Consider the following 17385-nt stretch of genomic DNA (forward strand, 5'->3'; position numbering starts at 1 on the left):
TTTTGCTGTGATCCTAGCAACATGTGGAAGTCAAGCAGTTTTTGATGCCTTACCATACTTGCTTCTGCTGTAGCTATTCGATTAAGAACTTTCATCATCATTGTTGGAGCCACAGGGTTAAAACTATCAAATTCAATAAGAAAAAGTTCAATGAAAACTACTGGTTCTACACTTAACTTTCTGGTTAATTTTATGCAGTGAATGATCTCTTACCTAATACTAGATATACACAGTTCTTCCTGAATTTCCTTTGGAAATAATAACTTTTGGTTGCTGTCTCCACTGAGACTGTCTGAGATTATAAATACAAGGGGACATCTACTTGTCCGCACAAACCTCCTAAAAACACAAAATAAGCATAACAAGGGTCACAAACTCTAGTTTACTGGCAGTTGTTAAGGATTTTAGCCCACAAGCAGATTACTTACAACTCACCTCAGAATCTCGTGTAAACTGTCACGGTCACGATAAAACTGGTTAGGCATATCCTAGTGAAAACAAATGAAGTATTGTAATTCAAGTGTATCTGTTCTGCTTGTGGACTGAAAGTTAAAGCCCTCTATGAAAACAGACAGTTTTTCTCCAGTCCACACTGGCTTCAAGCAAAATTCAACATGTGGTTAGATAAGCTGCATAAATGTCTAGTTAAATAATTTTTCAAATAAACTTAATATAGGAACAGAGCAGCAGAAGAAAATAATGGTTCTGTGCCCTTTTTCCCCTTTATTATGGATTAAGAAGCCTGAAAATTTCCCTGCTTTCCAAAAATATGTGTGTGTGTATATATATGTGGTTTTTTTTTAAATTAAGAATACAAATATTTAATATGTTTACCAAGTAAATGTAAATGATAATGAATCACAGCTTTCAATAGCACCCTTTTGTTGCCTTAGACTCACTCCTCAAACCCATGCCTCCTTGTGCCTCCACTTCTCCCTGCACGGGATCTCAATTTCTTCCAAGAGAAAACTGACAAATATGAAGTAACTTTCTCCATCTCTTCATCTTATCTTTCCTTCCCCTCCTATGACCAGAAGTTTCTTATCTGTTTTTCTTCTCTAACCCCTCAGTTTTCCCCCTCCCATTTGCTGATCTCCCTTACATCCACCCACTCTCACCCCTTCCTTACTTTTCTCCTTAACCTCTCTCCACCCTCTCTGGCTCTTCACCTTCACAATTCAAGTATGCTTCAGACTCTCCCATCTTAAGCAAGTGTGGCCAAAGGTGGAATTTTTTTCCAGCTACTTCCCCTTGCCCCTTTCCTCTTCCATCTCTAAATTAATTGAACACAATCACTGTCTGGAGCTCCTGTCCTCCAATTCCATCTTAGACTTGTGCCAACCCAGCTTCCACCCTTTGCACTGCAATCTTCATCCTTCTAGACCTGTCAACCACCTCTGACACAGTCAGCTATGCTCCTCTTGAAATCTTGCCTGTCCTTGGCTTCCTTTTCTGGTTTTTCTCCTACCTCTCTAATAGCTCCTTCAGAGAAATCTCCTCATCCCCCTCTAGATTTCTGTGGGGGTTCCATACACATCTGTCCTTGGTCCCTGTCTCTTCCCTCTACACTTTTTCTCTTGATAATCTCATTGCAAACACAAATTCAGCTCAACTCTTTCTCTATGCTGACCACTCAGTTTCACCTCTCTGCCCTAACTAATATCTCAGCCTGTCGCTCTAACATCTCCTCACAGATGTCTACTCATCAGCTTCAAATCAGCACAGCTAAAACAGGGCCCTTTAATCTTCTCCTCCCCCCAAGTCAGGGCCGGCTCCAGGGGTTTTGCTGCCTCAAACAGCCAAAAAAAAAAAAGAAAAAAAAAAGCCACGATCGCGATCTGTAGCAATTCAGAGGGAAGTCCTTCGCTCCGAGCAGGAGTGAGGGACCCTCCACCGAATTGTGGCCAAATAGCTGAAAGTACTGCCCCACTCCAAAGTGGCAGCCCCAAGCACCTGCTTGAAGCTGGTGCCTGGAGCCGGCCCTGCCCCAAATCTTCCCTCTCAATTACTGTGGACAACACCACCATTCTGCCTGTCACTCAGGCCGATAATCTCATCACATCCTATCATAACCACCCATGCAGCTAAAACTATCATCCAGGTGCTCATCTCCTAACTCGATTACTGCAATATATTTTATACTGACCTTCACAAATACAATTTTGCCCCACTCATTTCCATTCAGAATGCTGCTGCAAAGACCATTTTCATATCTTGTTGCTTTGACCATGTCTCCTCTCTCTTTGTATCCCTCCACTAGCTCCTCCTCCTCTATTGCATCAAACATAAGCTACTTGTCTTCGTTTTCAAGGCTCTGGTAGCCTATTCCTATCCTACATATCGCTCATTCACTGTCAACACGTTGACTCTTGCCTTCAATTGGCCACTGATGTCAAAGATGTCCATGACCCCCTGTTAAATTTTCAAACAAGCAGCTTCGTGCTTCCTCCCATACTGCCCCTCATGCTTGGGAGAAGCTCCCATAAACCTCCCTCATTATCCTCCTCCATCCTCTCTGCTGTGATGTCTACAAAAACATGACAATGGTTAGGATGCTAATGTGCTGGGACCACAACTTTCACCCTGACCAATGCTGTTTTAGTGTTTCTTTGTATCATTTGTACTCAATCATCTTTTATCTCCTGTCCCATACTTAGAATGTAAGCTCTCTGGGGTAAGCGAGAGTCTTTTTTGTCCTCTGTTTGTACTCCAGCACCTAACACAAGGAGCTCCTGGTCCTTGATGAGGACTTCTAGGTCCTATGGTAATACAAGTAAATAACAATTTCAAGAGTTTTTACTTACTTCAATAAGAATAAGTTTATCATCAGCCTCTGTGGATTCCCCTAGCATCTGAAGTTTATTATACTTATTTGCTCTTAACAGAAAGTCTTGAAAGAGAACAGTCTGGGCTTGACTGGGAAGCATCTGAAAACTTGATTCTGAAGAGGAAAATTCATTAAAAAGTGTCCCATATTATATCAAATATTATAAATACATACAAGAGCCATCATATCCCCTTGATATTTCCTCTTAATGACTATTTAACAGTCTACTGTCAAATATGTTCCAAAACTCTTTTTAAAGGATAAAGTCAACTCCATTGCAACGGGTCTGCCAAAGGCCCTCTGACACATTTAAGTCTCACTTATAGGATTTACGTAGTGCTGGGGACATTATATAGACCCTCTAAACTGAAGTGAATTTCACCCACCAGGTGAACAGTCCTTTTAAAAAAACAAATTCACATTTCAAATGAAAACTAAAAACCAGAACATTGCATTTTGACTTTAATTTGACATTGCACATCAAACAAATACATAAAACAATCTTTTTGCCAAGTATATTTTCTAGCATCAAATCTCTCAGAAAGAAATTTAAAGTTATTCCTTATTCAATGGTTTTTAGATGTTAAAAATCTTTACAGTTAAGAAACTTTAAAAATAACTGTGGGGAAATTACCATAGTTAAAAGCATCCTTGAAATCTTCTTTCCTAAAGTCTAGAGATATTGGATTTGTCCATTCTTGCACCTGAACATGAAGTTCCTTTGCTAATATTTGTATAGTTGTAGACTTTCCACAACCGGGGGGTCCAGTTAACACTAAAACAGAGCCACCCTATAACAAAAAGAGCACTATAAGCCAAGACTCAAATGTGACAGAGGAGAAATGCTGGGTTAAGGTTTCTGTTCTTTTGGAGTATTGTATTATTGCTCTATTAAAAACCTGATTTTTAAAATGGGAAAATGTTAGTTTTATACACCACTGCGTACGATATTTAAGCCTTGATTCTACATTGAGATCCACTCTAAGTCTAAATGACTTCTCACGGGTACACAAGGGATGCTAAAGGATCACAACGCAGAACGTAAGTAGATCTGGCCACGTAGTAAAGGTTCTAACACGAATGACAAAAAAAAAAAAACCCAACAGAACACACCAACACAACAATTTTAAATTGTTTTATCTTATGTAGGATAAGTATAAAATTAAAGAATTAAAGTTAGCTTAAGTTTGGTTAAGGAAATGTGTGTGTTGTAAAGAAAGGCCCTGATTAGCAAGTAGAAGGAATGCCTTGAAAATAAAAAAGTGATGAGGCCAGAAGGAATAAAATAGGGAGCACATCTCTGGTTCAACAAATAGCTAATGAGATAAGGGGAAATTTATAAAAAGACCTCTGATGGCCAGCAGTGACTGCAGATGATTTTAAAATCACAGAAAGAGACCTGTCTTAAAACGAGCCAACATGGCTTTTACCCAACTCTCACATCAGTGTTAAAGCCCATGTAATCCCAGGTGCAACTGAAAAACTGTTTCACACCAAGAAGGAGGGGAGGAAAGGCCTTCGGGAAAAAAGGAGATTGTATATCTTATCTGGATTAATACTAGAAATAAGGGTGAACTGTCTCCAATTGATTTTTAGCTGAAGTCAGTAATTGGCAATGACATCACTTATTTGTTAGAGAGTATAAAAAATAAACTCTTAAAGAGTTCATTGCTCATACCCGCTTCCCCATATTGGAGCAGACCAAAAATGGGTCTAAGACCCTTGGGTCTAGCCTATTTGTGAATATCTTGATCAAATGCATATAAATGTTTTGTTAATATTTGGATGTAGTAATCTTTATTATTTAAGCTTTTTAGACATGTTTAAAAGCAACTACATAAAGTAACATTTGGCCTTTGGATTTATTAAAGGAATTTATTGTTAAATTGATGTTTGGTGATGTTCCATATTAATAAATAATTTCAACACCTTACATTTTAGAGAAATTCAAAGTAGACTGAGTTTCAACACTTTGCTGGAACAAGTTGAGTAGGTGCTTTAGAAGGGGTTTTATTTTGCCTTCATCTAAAGTATTTACAGCTAGCAAAGGTAGGTTACTAGACTAGTTGAACCACAGGTCTGGTCTGGTATGACAAGTTTTATAGTCCTATTTTCAGTGTTGAAAATATTTTTGTCAAGTTAATGTTCTAATATATTGGTACAGCACTGATCTAGTGAACTGGAGACTCAGGCACTCAGTTTCCACCTTGTGAAGACTATCAGTAAGTATTTGTATGCATGTGTCCGTTATCTCTCAATGATCTGACTCACACTTTGTATATTCACCACACTACATAATTAGTGGACAGAGGAGAAATGACAGTTTATCATAAATATATTCTATGTATTTTTCTCTGGATTGTGATGGTAAGAAAGGAGGTGTGGACCTGCCATTTTAAAACACAGAGCAAAATGGCCCATAGTTAGGGAATCTGAAAGTTCACATGCCTTGTAGCACTTCACCATAGATAAAATGTGAAATAATTCTGAAAAATAAAATTATAATCTACATTATAGAACACATAGTTTGCAATGAGATTTTGCTAATAAGAGATACAATTTGAGACCCCCACAATAGGATGCTGCACATCAGTCCGCTTTAAAATGGGCCTTCACAGAAAAATCTTAAAAATGAGATAGAAAATTACCTAGTAGAGGCCCAGTCCTCCATTCTGGGAGCTACCAAAACTCCCTTTTGGCTTCAGTGGGAATGTTGGGTGTACAAGGAAAACAGGACGGGCCTTTTTCAGGTTCTCTAGACCATCCCCTTGACCATGTCAAATTGTTCCCCAGCTGTATGTGTGTCTAGGGTGTCATCCAGTTTAGTATTAAACATTTCATTTTGAGATTTCCTCTAAGGAAATGGTAGAACATTTATAGCTTGGTTCTCTTCTGAAAAGTTACCAGAAACAACATCTGAGGTTACATGTTAATTGTGTCTCAATGATTCTTCTTAAGTGTTCTCAGCTTACGAAGAAAAGCCATCCTTTTACAAGCACTAGTTCTACAAAAATCAATCTGCCATTATACAATTCAAGCTTAGTTCCTGCACACTAACATATCATCAATAACAGAAGTTCTGCTGAATAAATTAGCATTTCAATGACATCTTTGCAACCCCATTACCTTCAATGGGATTGCAGAGGTGTAAACTGATCAGAAGTTAGTAAATAATTCTGTTGGTGAAGGAGAAATAGAATCCAGTTCTGTTTCTCTGACATATACAGACTCTGAAAGGATATAAGAATAGATAAGTTTGAAAAGTAAAACTGTCACCTACATTGCTAGAATAATTTTATACCGATATTAAAACGTCAATGGTCCTTTCAATATTAAAATAGAATGCCAACTACCTCGTGCATTATATTAAACTCCCAAGATATTAAATTTTCAGCAAGATGAGCATTTCTGAGCATCTGTACACAGCAGTTTAAATTAGAAGTTATATTTTCAAATGTGTGTCATTGTTTATGGTGTAATGACCTTCTCACAATGAGCTCCTTCATACTGCAGGGGTCAGTCACATGGGTCCATTTTTTCATTAAATGTATAAACACGGTGTCTCCCAAACAAAATACAAAGGCTCTCTCTTACTTCAAACCTCATTAAGCCAATTTTAGATTTGTCTCCAGCTATGCATTAAGAACCATCCTGTTTATCCAAATGAACCCCATGAACCCCACATAATTCATTCTATTTCAGTGACGTGGCATCTACTGTATATAAGCTATAAAAGGTCTGTAGTGTCATTGGTATGATTACTTGCAAGTTTAACTTCTTCCAACTTAATTAAATCAAAACATTTTAAAAAATATAATGTATGGACTACCTGCTTTGGCTGCCTTTGAAATATTTGAGCTTTTAACCAGCTTTCAACTTCTTCAATCTTCTTCTTATGTACAGCAAGCTCATTCTAGAATGATGAGAAAGGATAAGAAATGCATATAAGCTCTGATTTATGAGCTTTTATTGATACAGTTCAAGAATAGTATTTGTGTGTGTAAAAATGCCAAAGTGCTTGTATGAGAATGACCTAGCCATCCTTAACATAATTTAAATACATCCTAAACACAGCAATTAAAAGTAATCCATCACAAATCCCCACCTTTAACAACTCCAATTCCCCACCAATTTTCCAAATGCCAAGAATCAAAGATGAGCCCTGAAACAATCCCTGAAGTAGAGCTGTTTATTATTTACATACACACCAACAAAGCCATTTCAGAGGTGGATTCTTTTAAAAGCATTTTAAGAACGTTAATTTACTTCTCCATAGTAGTTCATACCACAAGGTTCCTCATTCTGAGAGTAATAAGTCAATACACACTAACATATTTGAAATGCACCACTAAAAATGCAAGTTCTGTGGATAAATAGCTGTGAAAACCTGAGTTTGTTCAGGATCTTCTCTACAGATAGTTGGCACAGTCAACTAACCATTCAGCTTATGCACTGGTGCAAGACAATCTAACATTTAGAAGCTACACTCTGGGTAGGACTAATTTGCAGAAACAGAAAAATTCATAAGTTACACAAAAATGATTTTGTATCCCGTACCACATCCAACTCTTAGAATACTTCTTGTACCTGTGTTCCTGGTTTGTATTTATCCACCCATGGTTCATTTTGAGACTGGCTTTGATTTTGTTTAGAGTGATCACAAATGTGATCTATTGAAGATGACTTTCCTTTGATTCTGGCCAGAACCTTTTTCTTGCTACTTTCTGGCACAGAGGAATGATCTTTTCTCTTCTGATGCCGATTAGCCTCCCCAGACGACTTCACAAGAAGGGTACTAGGAAAGATATTTGTATTCCCAAAGAAATCATCAAATGAAGGTGCCACCCAATCTGTTACCTGACAAAATATAAATTTGTGAAGGTTAATGCCAGACAGAATTTCACTTTTTTTTTTGCTCTACATTCAGCTGCAGTTGATGCTGAATAACTTGGCATTATCTATCAAATATATAGATTTATATCCTGAATATTTTCAGTAACAACCAATCATTTTCCCTTATGAAAATATAATGAAATGCCATATTTGAAAAATATTTGAAGAGTAAGCTTGTCCCTTTCACTAACAGAAGTTGGTCCAAAAGATCTCTCATTCAACATGTTCTTTTAATATTTTAAAAGAAGCTCTTAGAAGTCCTCAGTGATACTGATAATTATAAACAAATGTTGGCTTGCTCACCCTTACTTAAATTCTACAATGAAAGCCTCTTATGCACCACAAGAAGCTAGACCTAAATTCTATGGCAAGGACATTGTATCACAGCACTCTGGTGCAGCACAGGGGAAATTCTGGGGCAGCTTCCATTATTAAAGAGCCAAGATTTACAATGAGTTTAATATTAAATAAAATAAAGAATTCAATACAAAAATACTAAAGAGGCTATTATTCAATTTATTTTACATTGCCTCTATATTTTGAATATTTGATATGCTGCATATTTTTGTATTTACAAATTTAAGAGTGTGTGTGGGGGGGGTGAGGGCAGGAGAAACAGAAGGTTTTGGCAACTAAGTAGAAAACAGTTGGGCTTTGTTAAAGGGAGAGATATGGAAACTAATTTGGGATTGTGGGTCAAGCACATTTACCTGAAGTTTCTCCTAGAGTGATGATCAGCAATGAAATAGCTAAGAAAGCTAACATTAAAATGTTTATCTGTAGGTTTTAGATTTAATAGCCCATTGACACAGGTAGGGAAGTTTACATAACTCAGAGCTCTTTTTCAAACTATATGTACACTCAATGACAACACTGCACAGTTTACATTCTGTCCACATTTTCAAGGTTATCTTCACAACCACTGGGCTAGAACCATTTTTTTTAATGAAAACTTAGATTCTAAAGAACACTTCTGTGGACGCAGGTGGAATCTATCACATGTTCTAAAGAGCCCTGCCTGAAAGAACCTAATAAGAATAAATTAAATCAATATTATCCCCATCAAGAGGGTTCCTGCATACTCAGTACTCTACACACTTTTTACAAAACCAACACATATTTGCAGGGGGCTTAAAAATGTTCCACTGAGTGAAAGGGGTATCAGCAACTGGAAAAAGAAAATCAGACTTGTGTTTATTTTAAGCTTCAAGTAGTTTTTAACTGCACAAGTAACATCTAAGATTACCAGAACTGATTTTTTTTCAGATAAATTTGTGCACTTGTCAGCATAGTGTGATTTAATAGACAGTAATCCCTTTGATTCATGTGGATTTTTCACTCTGCATCAGTGAGAGGAAAAAAATTTTTTGTATAGGAAAATGTGATTGGATAACAAATAGTGGCACACAGATTAAGGAACACCTGCAGTACTTGGAAGTACTTTACATTATTATTATTTTAAGGCTAGCTTTCAAATTGGCTTCCTTTAAGCCATGTTGATGGCAAAAACAATATTCAGATATAAGAAAGACAATACAAAGCTATTAATACTTAAATCAACCTCAGCTTCAACACAAACTGTCATATAGTATGAAAAACAAATTAAGCCATTCCAAGAGAACACTGAAATAAACTCAGCATAAAAACAAGGAATATAGTGCAAATAATCTTTTCCCTTTTTTGCCTTAAGTTTCTGATTAAGATATAAGGGTAAGAATGGCTTGTTGCTATATCATAACATTATATTTAATTACACACACCTGTATCAAGATGTGTGCGCACTGTAGCAAGAGTAAAGCTCCACTTTACACACATAATCCAAAACAATCTTTCTTAAATATTTGTAGCAATCACCTACTTTAGTTGGCACTATCTTTGTTCTAGAAGAATTTTTTGACATCATCAACCTTTATCATTCCCATCCGCAGTGTATGACCAGTAGCACGTTAAAGAAAGTGACCTGAAACTGAAAAGTGGGGGAACAGACCTTAAGAATAATCCTTTCCTTTTTGAGGAAAAGAATCTAAAGCATTTATAGCCATTAAAGATTAACTAGTCTTCTAACTGAAACCTAAGTGAATTACTAAGTGATATTTAAATAAACGTACATGTAAATACAAGGTTAAAAATATATCCTATCTGCTCTACAAAGGAGACTGAGGGGGGAGGGCGGTTACAACCCAGCTGTAGCGTGGGCGGGACCGGGCTGCACCCCTATAACTGGGTTATACGCAACCCTGCCCAAGGGCAGTGACCTGGTTACAGAGACACTCAGCGTAAAGCTTTCCCTGGCACTTGCTGTACCCGTGTCCGGGCACAGTCTGGCTGTCGATACCAGCTCTCCTGACTCGCTTGCGGCTGCAGCGTACATGGGCCCATCCGTGGCCAATCAGGTGCCCCGCCTGCACCAGGCGAGGGGCCCAGTCCCAGTAACTCAGAGCCCCCTCCCCGCTGCTGTCACGGTCTCAGGCGGGTGCTGGGGCGGGCGAGCTGACAGAGTTGCTCTCTCCTCCTGTAGTCCGGACCCGTAGCGGGGCTCGGGCACAGATCGAGCTCTCACTCCCCGGGCCCGACCCGGCCCCAGCGACCGCGGGACCCTAGAGCACAAACACCTGGGCACAGCGCGCTTCAGCCGCTAGGCCACCGCTTCCGGCGAGGCGGCGGCGGCACCGGCCTCTCAGCGGAGAAGAGCAGCGTAGGGAAAACCGACTCAGCCTGCGGCTACCGCAGGGACCTCCCACGCTCGCGGCACTTAGCTGCCCGCACAGCGCCTGCCCTGCACCGCGCCAAAGGGAACCACCGCAAACACATGAAGCGGCGGTGGCGCAGCTGCTGACGGCCTAAGTGTGCGCCGAGCCTGGAGGCTAAGCAAGGCCCGGGAAGGTGCTCACGTGTCTCCTCGGTGATTAGTTTGCTGCTTTCGTCCTAGCAGCCGGCGAGACGCCAGACATGCGGCGGCCCAACGTCCTGCTCACGGGTAAGCGACCGTGAGAGCCGTGCCCGTGCCGCCGGAGCAGCGACATGAGAGCGCGGGGCCGCCCCGCCGCCTGCCCTGGGCTGGCTGAGCTGCGGATCCCCACGTTGCACATGGTCACTGAGCGAAGAGGGGTTCGTTGTTGGCCTGAGCGATCAGTACGAGATCCATAGCGATCCTGCAATATTCGTTTCCTTTGTCTCTGCCGTGGGGAATCTGGGAGTGGTGTGAAGCTAGGGAAAATAATAAATACATGGAGATAAACCTATCTCATAGGACTGAAGGGACCGTGAAAAGTCATTGAGTCCAGTCACCTGCCTTCACTAGCAGGACTAAGTACTGTCCCTGACAATTTTTTTTATGCCCCAGATCCCTAAACGGATATCTCAAGGATTGAATTCACAATCTTGGGTTTAGGAGGCCAGTGCTCAAACCACTGAACAATCCCTCCCCCTGCCTGGGGTTAAGTGGCTTAACCGTTGAAAAGGCTAGTGATCCCGTTACATGTTTTATTACTTTTGTTAGATCCATTAGCAGCTTTTGACCCATCACAGTCTGACAGTAATTTTTCTTCCATCAGTTCTTTGCCATGAATGGGGGAGAGGGATAGCTCAGTGGTTTGAGCATTGGCCAGCTAAACCTGGGGTTGTGAGTTCAATTCTTGAGGGGGCCATTTAGGAAACCAGGGTAAAAATCTGTCTGGGGATTGGTCTTGCTTTGAGCAGGGGGTTGGACTAGATGACCTTCTGAGGTCCTTTCTAACCCTAATCATCTTCTATGATTAATGGCAGCAATGCATTCACACAAGTAGTCTGACAACTGGCTTTCAAACTTAGGGTTTCAGCAGAGCATTGCTAGGACTTTACCATGATGATACCAGAATCAGTTTTAAGTTGCATAGTAGAGAGCAGATTTCACTTTTATTTGTTGATGCCATTCAGATTTGTATTTTCTTGTCAAACTTTCTTCTCCCCCATTATTCTGTGGGGGCTGGGTATTTGGTGGTGGTTATTTTGTTGTGGGGGTTTTTTGTGCACTTTTCTGGCAGACTTATTTAAGGAAACATTTGTGGCCTTTCAGATCTGCACAGCTGACTTGGCTCCTTTAAATCTAAATTTTATTTTTTGTCATTTTAACATAATTATGTTTCTGCTTGTCAGTGAGTTTATGGTTGTAATGTACCATAATGTATTTATTTTGCTAATGTACTTGTTAGGTATGATACAAATACATTATATGACTGGCATTGACTTAAATAACTTATCACTTTATATAATTTGTTTTATAGGTACTCCTGGTGTAGGGAAGACTACACTGGGCAAAGAGCTTGCAGCAAGAGTAGGGGCAACATATGTTAATGTGGGAGATTTGGCAAAAGAAGGTAGGTTGTAAAACAAAATACATGCATGGGTGGCATGTGAACTTCTGCCTGAGGAAGGCTAGCTCCGAGCCCTGCCCTTTCCACACAAGGTCTTGCCTCTTCCCCAACTGATGGAACCCAGAGCTCCTACGCTGTGGCCGCTGGCCCTGGCCCAGGCTAGCTCCCCCAGCCCCCAGAGTGCCCAAGCCAGGGCCACTGCACAGAGGGAACCCCAGAGCAGGAAGTAGGGAGGGGCATGGAGTGGAATGGGGGCAGGGCCACACCTGGCTGTTTGGGGAGGCACAGCCTCCCCAGTCTGTGATACCTACTGCCCATGGGGGTCTGCTTGTGTAGATTCAGATGCAAGATAGGGTCTTTGTAATCAGTGAGGACTGCTTACAGGCATAAGGGTAGCAGATGAAGCCCTGAGACAACTGAAAGATAAACACTTGGGAAAGTGTTAACTGCACCTTTTTAAAGATGTAGCATGACCAGCTGCTCACCATACTTCCCACCCTTATACAATTGCACCTTATGTCCTCATTTCCCTAAGCAGCTTTGCAATATGGAGGCATAATTCGGTACTAAGAGGCTTGTGGTATGACAGATGTTTTAATGAAGTGTGGATACAAATTGATATTTTAAAAATGAATTGGATTTTTTATTTAAATTAAAAACAGGATTTAAAAAAAATAAACTATTTAAATTTGAAATAGGTTGTCAACATAAAGGTCTACACTTCTGATAATCTCCTAGTCATTTAAATTAAATACCAGAAATAATATGAAGCAATACATATTTGCAGACAAGTTTTAAAGAAACACCAGACCACTGAACTGGTGGAAGTCAATGGCTCTGCACCTAGAACCAGAATTCTCTGAAGTGCTAAACCAGCTTTTACAACAAGGAGTCCTTGTGGCAGCTTAGAGACTAACAAATTTATTTGGGCATAAGCTTTCATGGGCTAAAACCCACTTCATCAGATGCAAGGAGTGGAACATACAGTAGGGAGGTATAAATACACAGCATATGAAAAGATGGGAGTTGCCTTAACAAGTGGGAGGTCAGGGCTAATGAGCAAATTCAATTAAGGTGGAAGTGGGCTATTCTCAACAGTTGACAAGAAGGGATGGAAATCACTTTTGTGATGCTAATGAGGCCAATGTAAATAAGGTGGCCCATTTCAAACAGTTGACAAGAAAGTGTGAGTATCAGCAGGGGGAAATTAGTTTTTGTAGTGATCCATCCACTCCCAATCTTTATTCAGGCCTAATTTGATCATGTCCAGTTTGCAAATAAATTTCAGTTCTGCAGTTTCTGGTTGGAGTCTGTTTCTGAAATTTTTTTGTTGAAGAATTGCCACCTTTAAGTCTGTTGTTGAGTGTCCAGGGAGATTGAAGCGTTCTCCTACGGGTTTTTGAATGTTGTAATTCCTGATGTCAGATTTATGTCCATTTATTCTTTTGTGTAGAGACTGTCCGGTTTGGCCAATGTACATGGCAGTGATGGCATATATCACATTGGTAGATGTGCAGGTGAATGAGCCCTGGATGGCGTGGCTGATGTGGTTAGGTCTCATGATGTTGTCCCTTGAATAGATATGCAGGCAGAGGTGGTATTGGGATTTGTTGCAGCTTTTGACAGCTGTAACCTGTTGTGAGGTGCAAAGAGAATATTTTCTTCTTTTCAGTTTATTCAACTAGTTCATTCAAAGTTAGGAAACCAATTGGAAGTTGAAAAGGAGCACTTGTTTTCCTCTTTCAATCTATGAATCAAAAACTAGCTGCACCAGGATGATATCTACTAATTCTAAAATCTTGAAGGCACGGAGACCAGAAATAATCAGTTCAATTCACTAAGTGCAGAGAGTAATTCCTTTGTTTAATGTATTTGTTAGTTTTAAGGGCAAAACATGTTTTGATAAACCTTTTTCTTATGTATCTTAAGGTACTTTACTTAATAAAAATTCTGTTTTATGCATTTTTCATTAAATATTAATCTAAAGAGAGCCTATCACAAATAAATTAATCATCTAGTAAATAAGAAATGTATCATTAACCATTTTCTAAAATCATAAAAACTGTAAAACTCAAGAATTTGTATAAATGTAAATTAAGCTATATAATTGCTTAAATACATTTGTATAGATGTAGTGTCCTCCTGGTTAGCAAAAAGAAACCCCACATTTAGCGTAAAGGCCATATTTAGTTGCAAATCAGTATGTGAATTGGTACCAACCAAGAAGAATCAACTTTTTTCTTTAAGAAAATAACTAAAAAGTTCAAATGCAAAACATGATTAAAATCAGTTATTTAAATCCAGATTTCCTGTTTGCTGATTTAAATCAATCCACCCAGTTTTAATGTTCAAGCTAATGTTTTTATCCATGGTATTTGTTTTTTGGAAAAAATCCTATACAATAGATTTTAAAGAGCTTGAAAAATAAACACAATTTCTATTGACTGTCAGTGTTGGATTAACATAAATATGTTGTCAAATGACTACCATTGTCTTACAAAATAACGTGGACTCTTTTTTCTATAGGGGAATTATATGAAGGCTTTGATGAGGAATATGAATGCCCAATTTTGGATGAAGACCGAGTGAGTCCACCTTAAAAATCTAGCATATTGAAGGTGGAGGTGGGGTTAATTACAGTAAAAGCTGTGTTATCTGGCACTTTACCAACTGGAAAGCTCTGTAAACTGGCATTTCTGATCTTCATTGAAAGTCTGTTTTATAGTCTGGCTGGCGTGGGGCCGGCAGGCTTCCTATCTGGCTTTGCGTGGCTCCCTGGAAGCAGTAACATGCCCCTGCTGCTTCTAGGCAGAGGAATGGCCATGAAGGGTTCGGAGTGTGGGAGGGGGTGCATGGCACAGGCTCTAGGAGCTGTGGGGGCTGTGCCTGCAGGGGGAGGCAGCGTGGAGGGCCACCTAGCCACACCTCCACCTTGGAGCAGCTTGTAGGGAGCTGCCCAAGGTAAGTGCCACCTGGATCCAGCACCCCTGTCCCAAGGCCCCTCCCACACCCAAACTTGCTCCCAGAGCCCATGCCCTGCACCCTCGCCCATGCCCCAACTCCCAGCCCTAAGCCCCCTCCCACACCCAAACTCCCTCCCTATTAGTTAACCAGAATTGTTTACTTACCCTCATTTCCCCCAACATTGCCAGATAAAAAGCTTTTACTGTACTAAGAAGCTGCATCTAGTTTTCTTGTGCCATTATCTGACTTTTTTCTGTAGGTAATTGATGAATTAGAAGACAAAATGAATGAAGGTGGAGTTATTGTTGATTATCATGGCTGTGACTTCTTCCCAGAACGTTGGTTTCATATAGTATTTGTACTTCGCACTGAAAACTCATTTCTGTACGACAGACTTGAAAGCAGGTAAATCAGTGGAGTAAATGAAGGTGAATTATCATGCAGATTCACAGGAGGCTTTCAAGAGTATAAATTCAGTGTTTTGTATAAAATAAGGATATAAAGTCTTCTTATTTTTTATATATAAAATCTGTGTTTTTTGTTTTTGTGTTTAGAGGGTACAAAGGGAAAAAACTGCAGGACAACATTCAGTGTGAGATTTTCCAGACTATTTATGAAGAGGCAATGTCATCTTATAAGGAAGAAATTGTACACCAGTTGCCTAGTAACACGCCAGAGGACTTGGAGCGGAATTTAGACCAAATTGTACAGTGGATTGAGCAGTGGATGAAAGACAACAACTGAAATTTGAGGAAAAAAGAACATGTTGAACTTTTTTTCCCCAGGTTATTCTGGCCATTCAATAAATGAAATTTGTAATTGTGGCTTGGTAAACTAACCTTTCTTTGTTCAATAGCACTTCAGGGACTATGATAATTTTTTAATCTGAGAAACTGAGGAATTATAGTAATGATTGATCATACTGATGAATCTGATATGGTTAAAATAATGCCAACCACTGAAGGATGGATTTTGTACTGAGAGGAGCTGGGATCTATATTATAAAATGGTTATAGAGGGAAGTCAGGAGCACACATAGGCTGTTCTTATGTTAGAGAAAGCTCCAGACTACAATGGAGTGAGTATATATTTGAAAACTTATGTTCATGGTAGATATGTGAAATGCATGACTTTTGTGAGCTGTTTTCAAATGCTAAGATATTTTAAAACAGCAGAAGCTTCATAGCATAGAGGAGCATATCATCAAATATTTCTACATAACGTAAACCATTGCTCATTTTAAGTTGATTAAAAGTCACACAAAGTGAATAAAATAAAGTTTTTGTCAATGGAAGGTTTAAAGAAGCAGCAGTATATCATTTTGTGGAAAGGGGAATGTGAATTACTGTTTGAGGACAGATATAAGTGACTACAGTGAAACCTGAGTTTGACTGCCTGTGGTCACCTGTCATAATGGCCAGTTAAATGTCAGTCCCTGCAAGAATTCCTCTTTATTAATTGTACTGCATTATTCATCCAGCTGTTATTTCAGCTACAATACTAGCAGGCTCCTTGTTCGTCATTATTTATAGGTTTCACTGTAACTGAGTGGCTGGGGGGAAGGAAATGATGTGATTGGACTCTGTTAACAAAGATCTGTTTGTTGGATTAAACCCATCCAAACTAATCTTGTTTGTTCATGGTGGGTTGTGAGCTCTCTGAGCCAGATCCTGCAAGTTACATTCTCACTGAACACAATGGGAGTGTTGCTTGAATAAGGACTACAGAATCTTACAAGAGTAAGTGAGCAACTCTGGCAGTTTAAGTTATCACCTGCTCAAAGAAGAAAAATGTCATAACTGGTTGTTCAGATTGATTTGAAGGACTATAATGCAAACAAGTTCTGTGTGTACTTCCATAAAACAAATTTTGGCTTAGTTTTTTTTGTTTTGTTTTTTTTGTAAAGTATTTTTCTGAACATGACAATTAAAGTACATTAATATAAAAAGTGTTAATGGGTCTATTTTACTTGCATTAGATTTGTGGGATGTAACATCTAGACCTATAGTCTCAAGAAAAAAGTGGGTTGATACAGACATGTAACTTGTATACCTCTACATCAATTTTAGCCTTTTATCTTCTATGCGAACATCACTAGCCATTAATAGCTCATTGAATATTTTGAACTCTATGGGATGCTCTATCAATGTCTCCTGCGCTATAAGAATTGTCATAGGACATCAGGCTGCTGGCTCATCCAGTCTTGAATCCCGTCTCTGAAAGGGGCCAGCACCAGGTGCATTAGACGTTTATAAGAAGCCATATATACAATAGGCAGTTAGGGAATCCACTCTGAAGGGGCAGCTTTTAACCTTTCGGCTATAAGCTGAAGTATCAGCAATTGCATAG

At 39.4% G+C, this 17385-nt stretch overlaps 2 protein-coding genes across 9 annotated transcripts in view; one reads left to right on the forward strand and one right to left on the reverse strand.

The window, feature by feature from the left end:
• RAD17 (RAD17 checkpoint clamp loader component) overlaps positions 1-10442 on the reverse strand; it is a 31102-nt gene extending 20660 nt beyond the window's left edge. For 4 of the 8 annotated variants that reach the window (XM_050946122.1, XM_050946116.1, XM_050946123.1 and 1 more), the window contains exons 1-8: positions 9579-10324; positions 7415-7684; positions 6657-6740; positions 3462-3618; positions 2805-2941; positions 436-488; positions 214-339; positions 54-123 (exon numbers count right to left, since the gene is read on the reverse strand). In XM_050946122.1, coding sequence (XP_050802079.1) covers positions 54-123; positions 214-339; positions 436-488; positions 2805-2941; positions 3462-3618; positions 6657-6740; positions 7415-7684; positions 9579-9623 — 942 coding nt within the window. In that variant the 5' untranslated portion in view covers positions 9624-10324. The other 4 variants (XM_050946118.1, XM_050946121.1, XM_050946120.1 and 1 more) reach the window with 4 other exon arrangements.
• A 134-nt stretch (positions 10443-10576) lies between these two features.
• On the forward strand, positions 10577-15860 carry AK6 (adenylate kinase 6). Its single transcript, XM_050946152.1, has 5 exons — positions 10577-10697; positions 11983-12075; positions 14599-14657; positions 15296-15441; positions 15591-15860. The coding sequence occupies exons 1-5, from the start codon at positions 10670-10672 to the stop codon at positions 15778-15780; spliced, it is 516 nt and encodes a 171-aa protein (XP_050802109.1). The 5' UTR covers positions 10577-10669; the 3' UTR covers positions 15781-15860.
• Positions 15861-17385: the final 1525 nt, after the last annotated feature.

Source organism: Gopherus flavomarginatus, chromosome 3, assembly GCF_025201925.1.
Source record: "Gopherus flavomarginatus isolate rGopFla2 chromosome 3, rGopFla2.mat.asm, whole genome shotgun sequence".
Classification (NCBI taxonomy): domain Eukaryota; kingdom Metazoa; phylum Chordata; order Testudines; family Testudinidae; genus Gopherus; species Gopherus flavomarginatus.

Coding starts and splice junctions, on each gene's coding strand:
- AK6 (XM_050946152.1), top strand. CDS start 10,670: ATGCGGCGGCCCAACGTCCTGCTCACGG. Junction 12,076..14,598: donor GGGAGATTTGGCAAAAGAAG/GTAGGTTGTAAA, acceptor TTTTTTCTATAG/GGGAATTATATGAAGGCTTT. Junction 14,658..15,295: donor CAATTTTGGATGAAGACCGA/GTGAGTCCACCT, acceptor TTTTTTCTGTAG/GTAATTGATGAATTAGAAGA.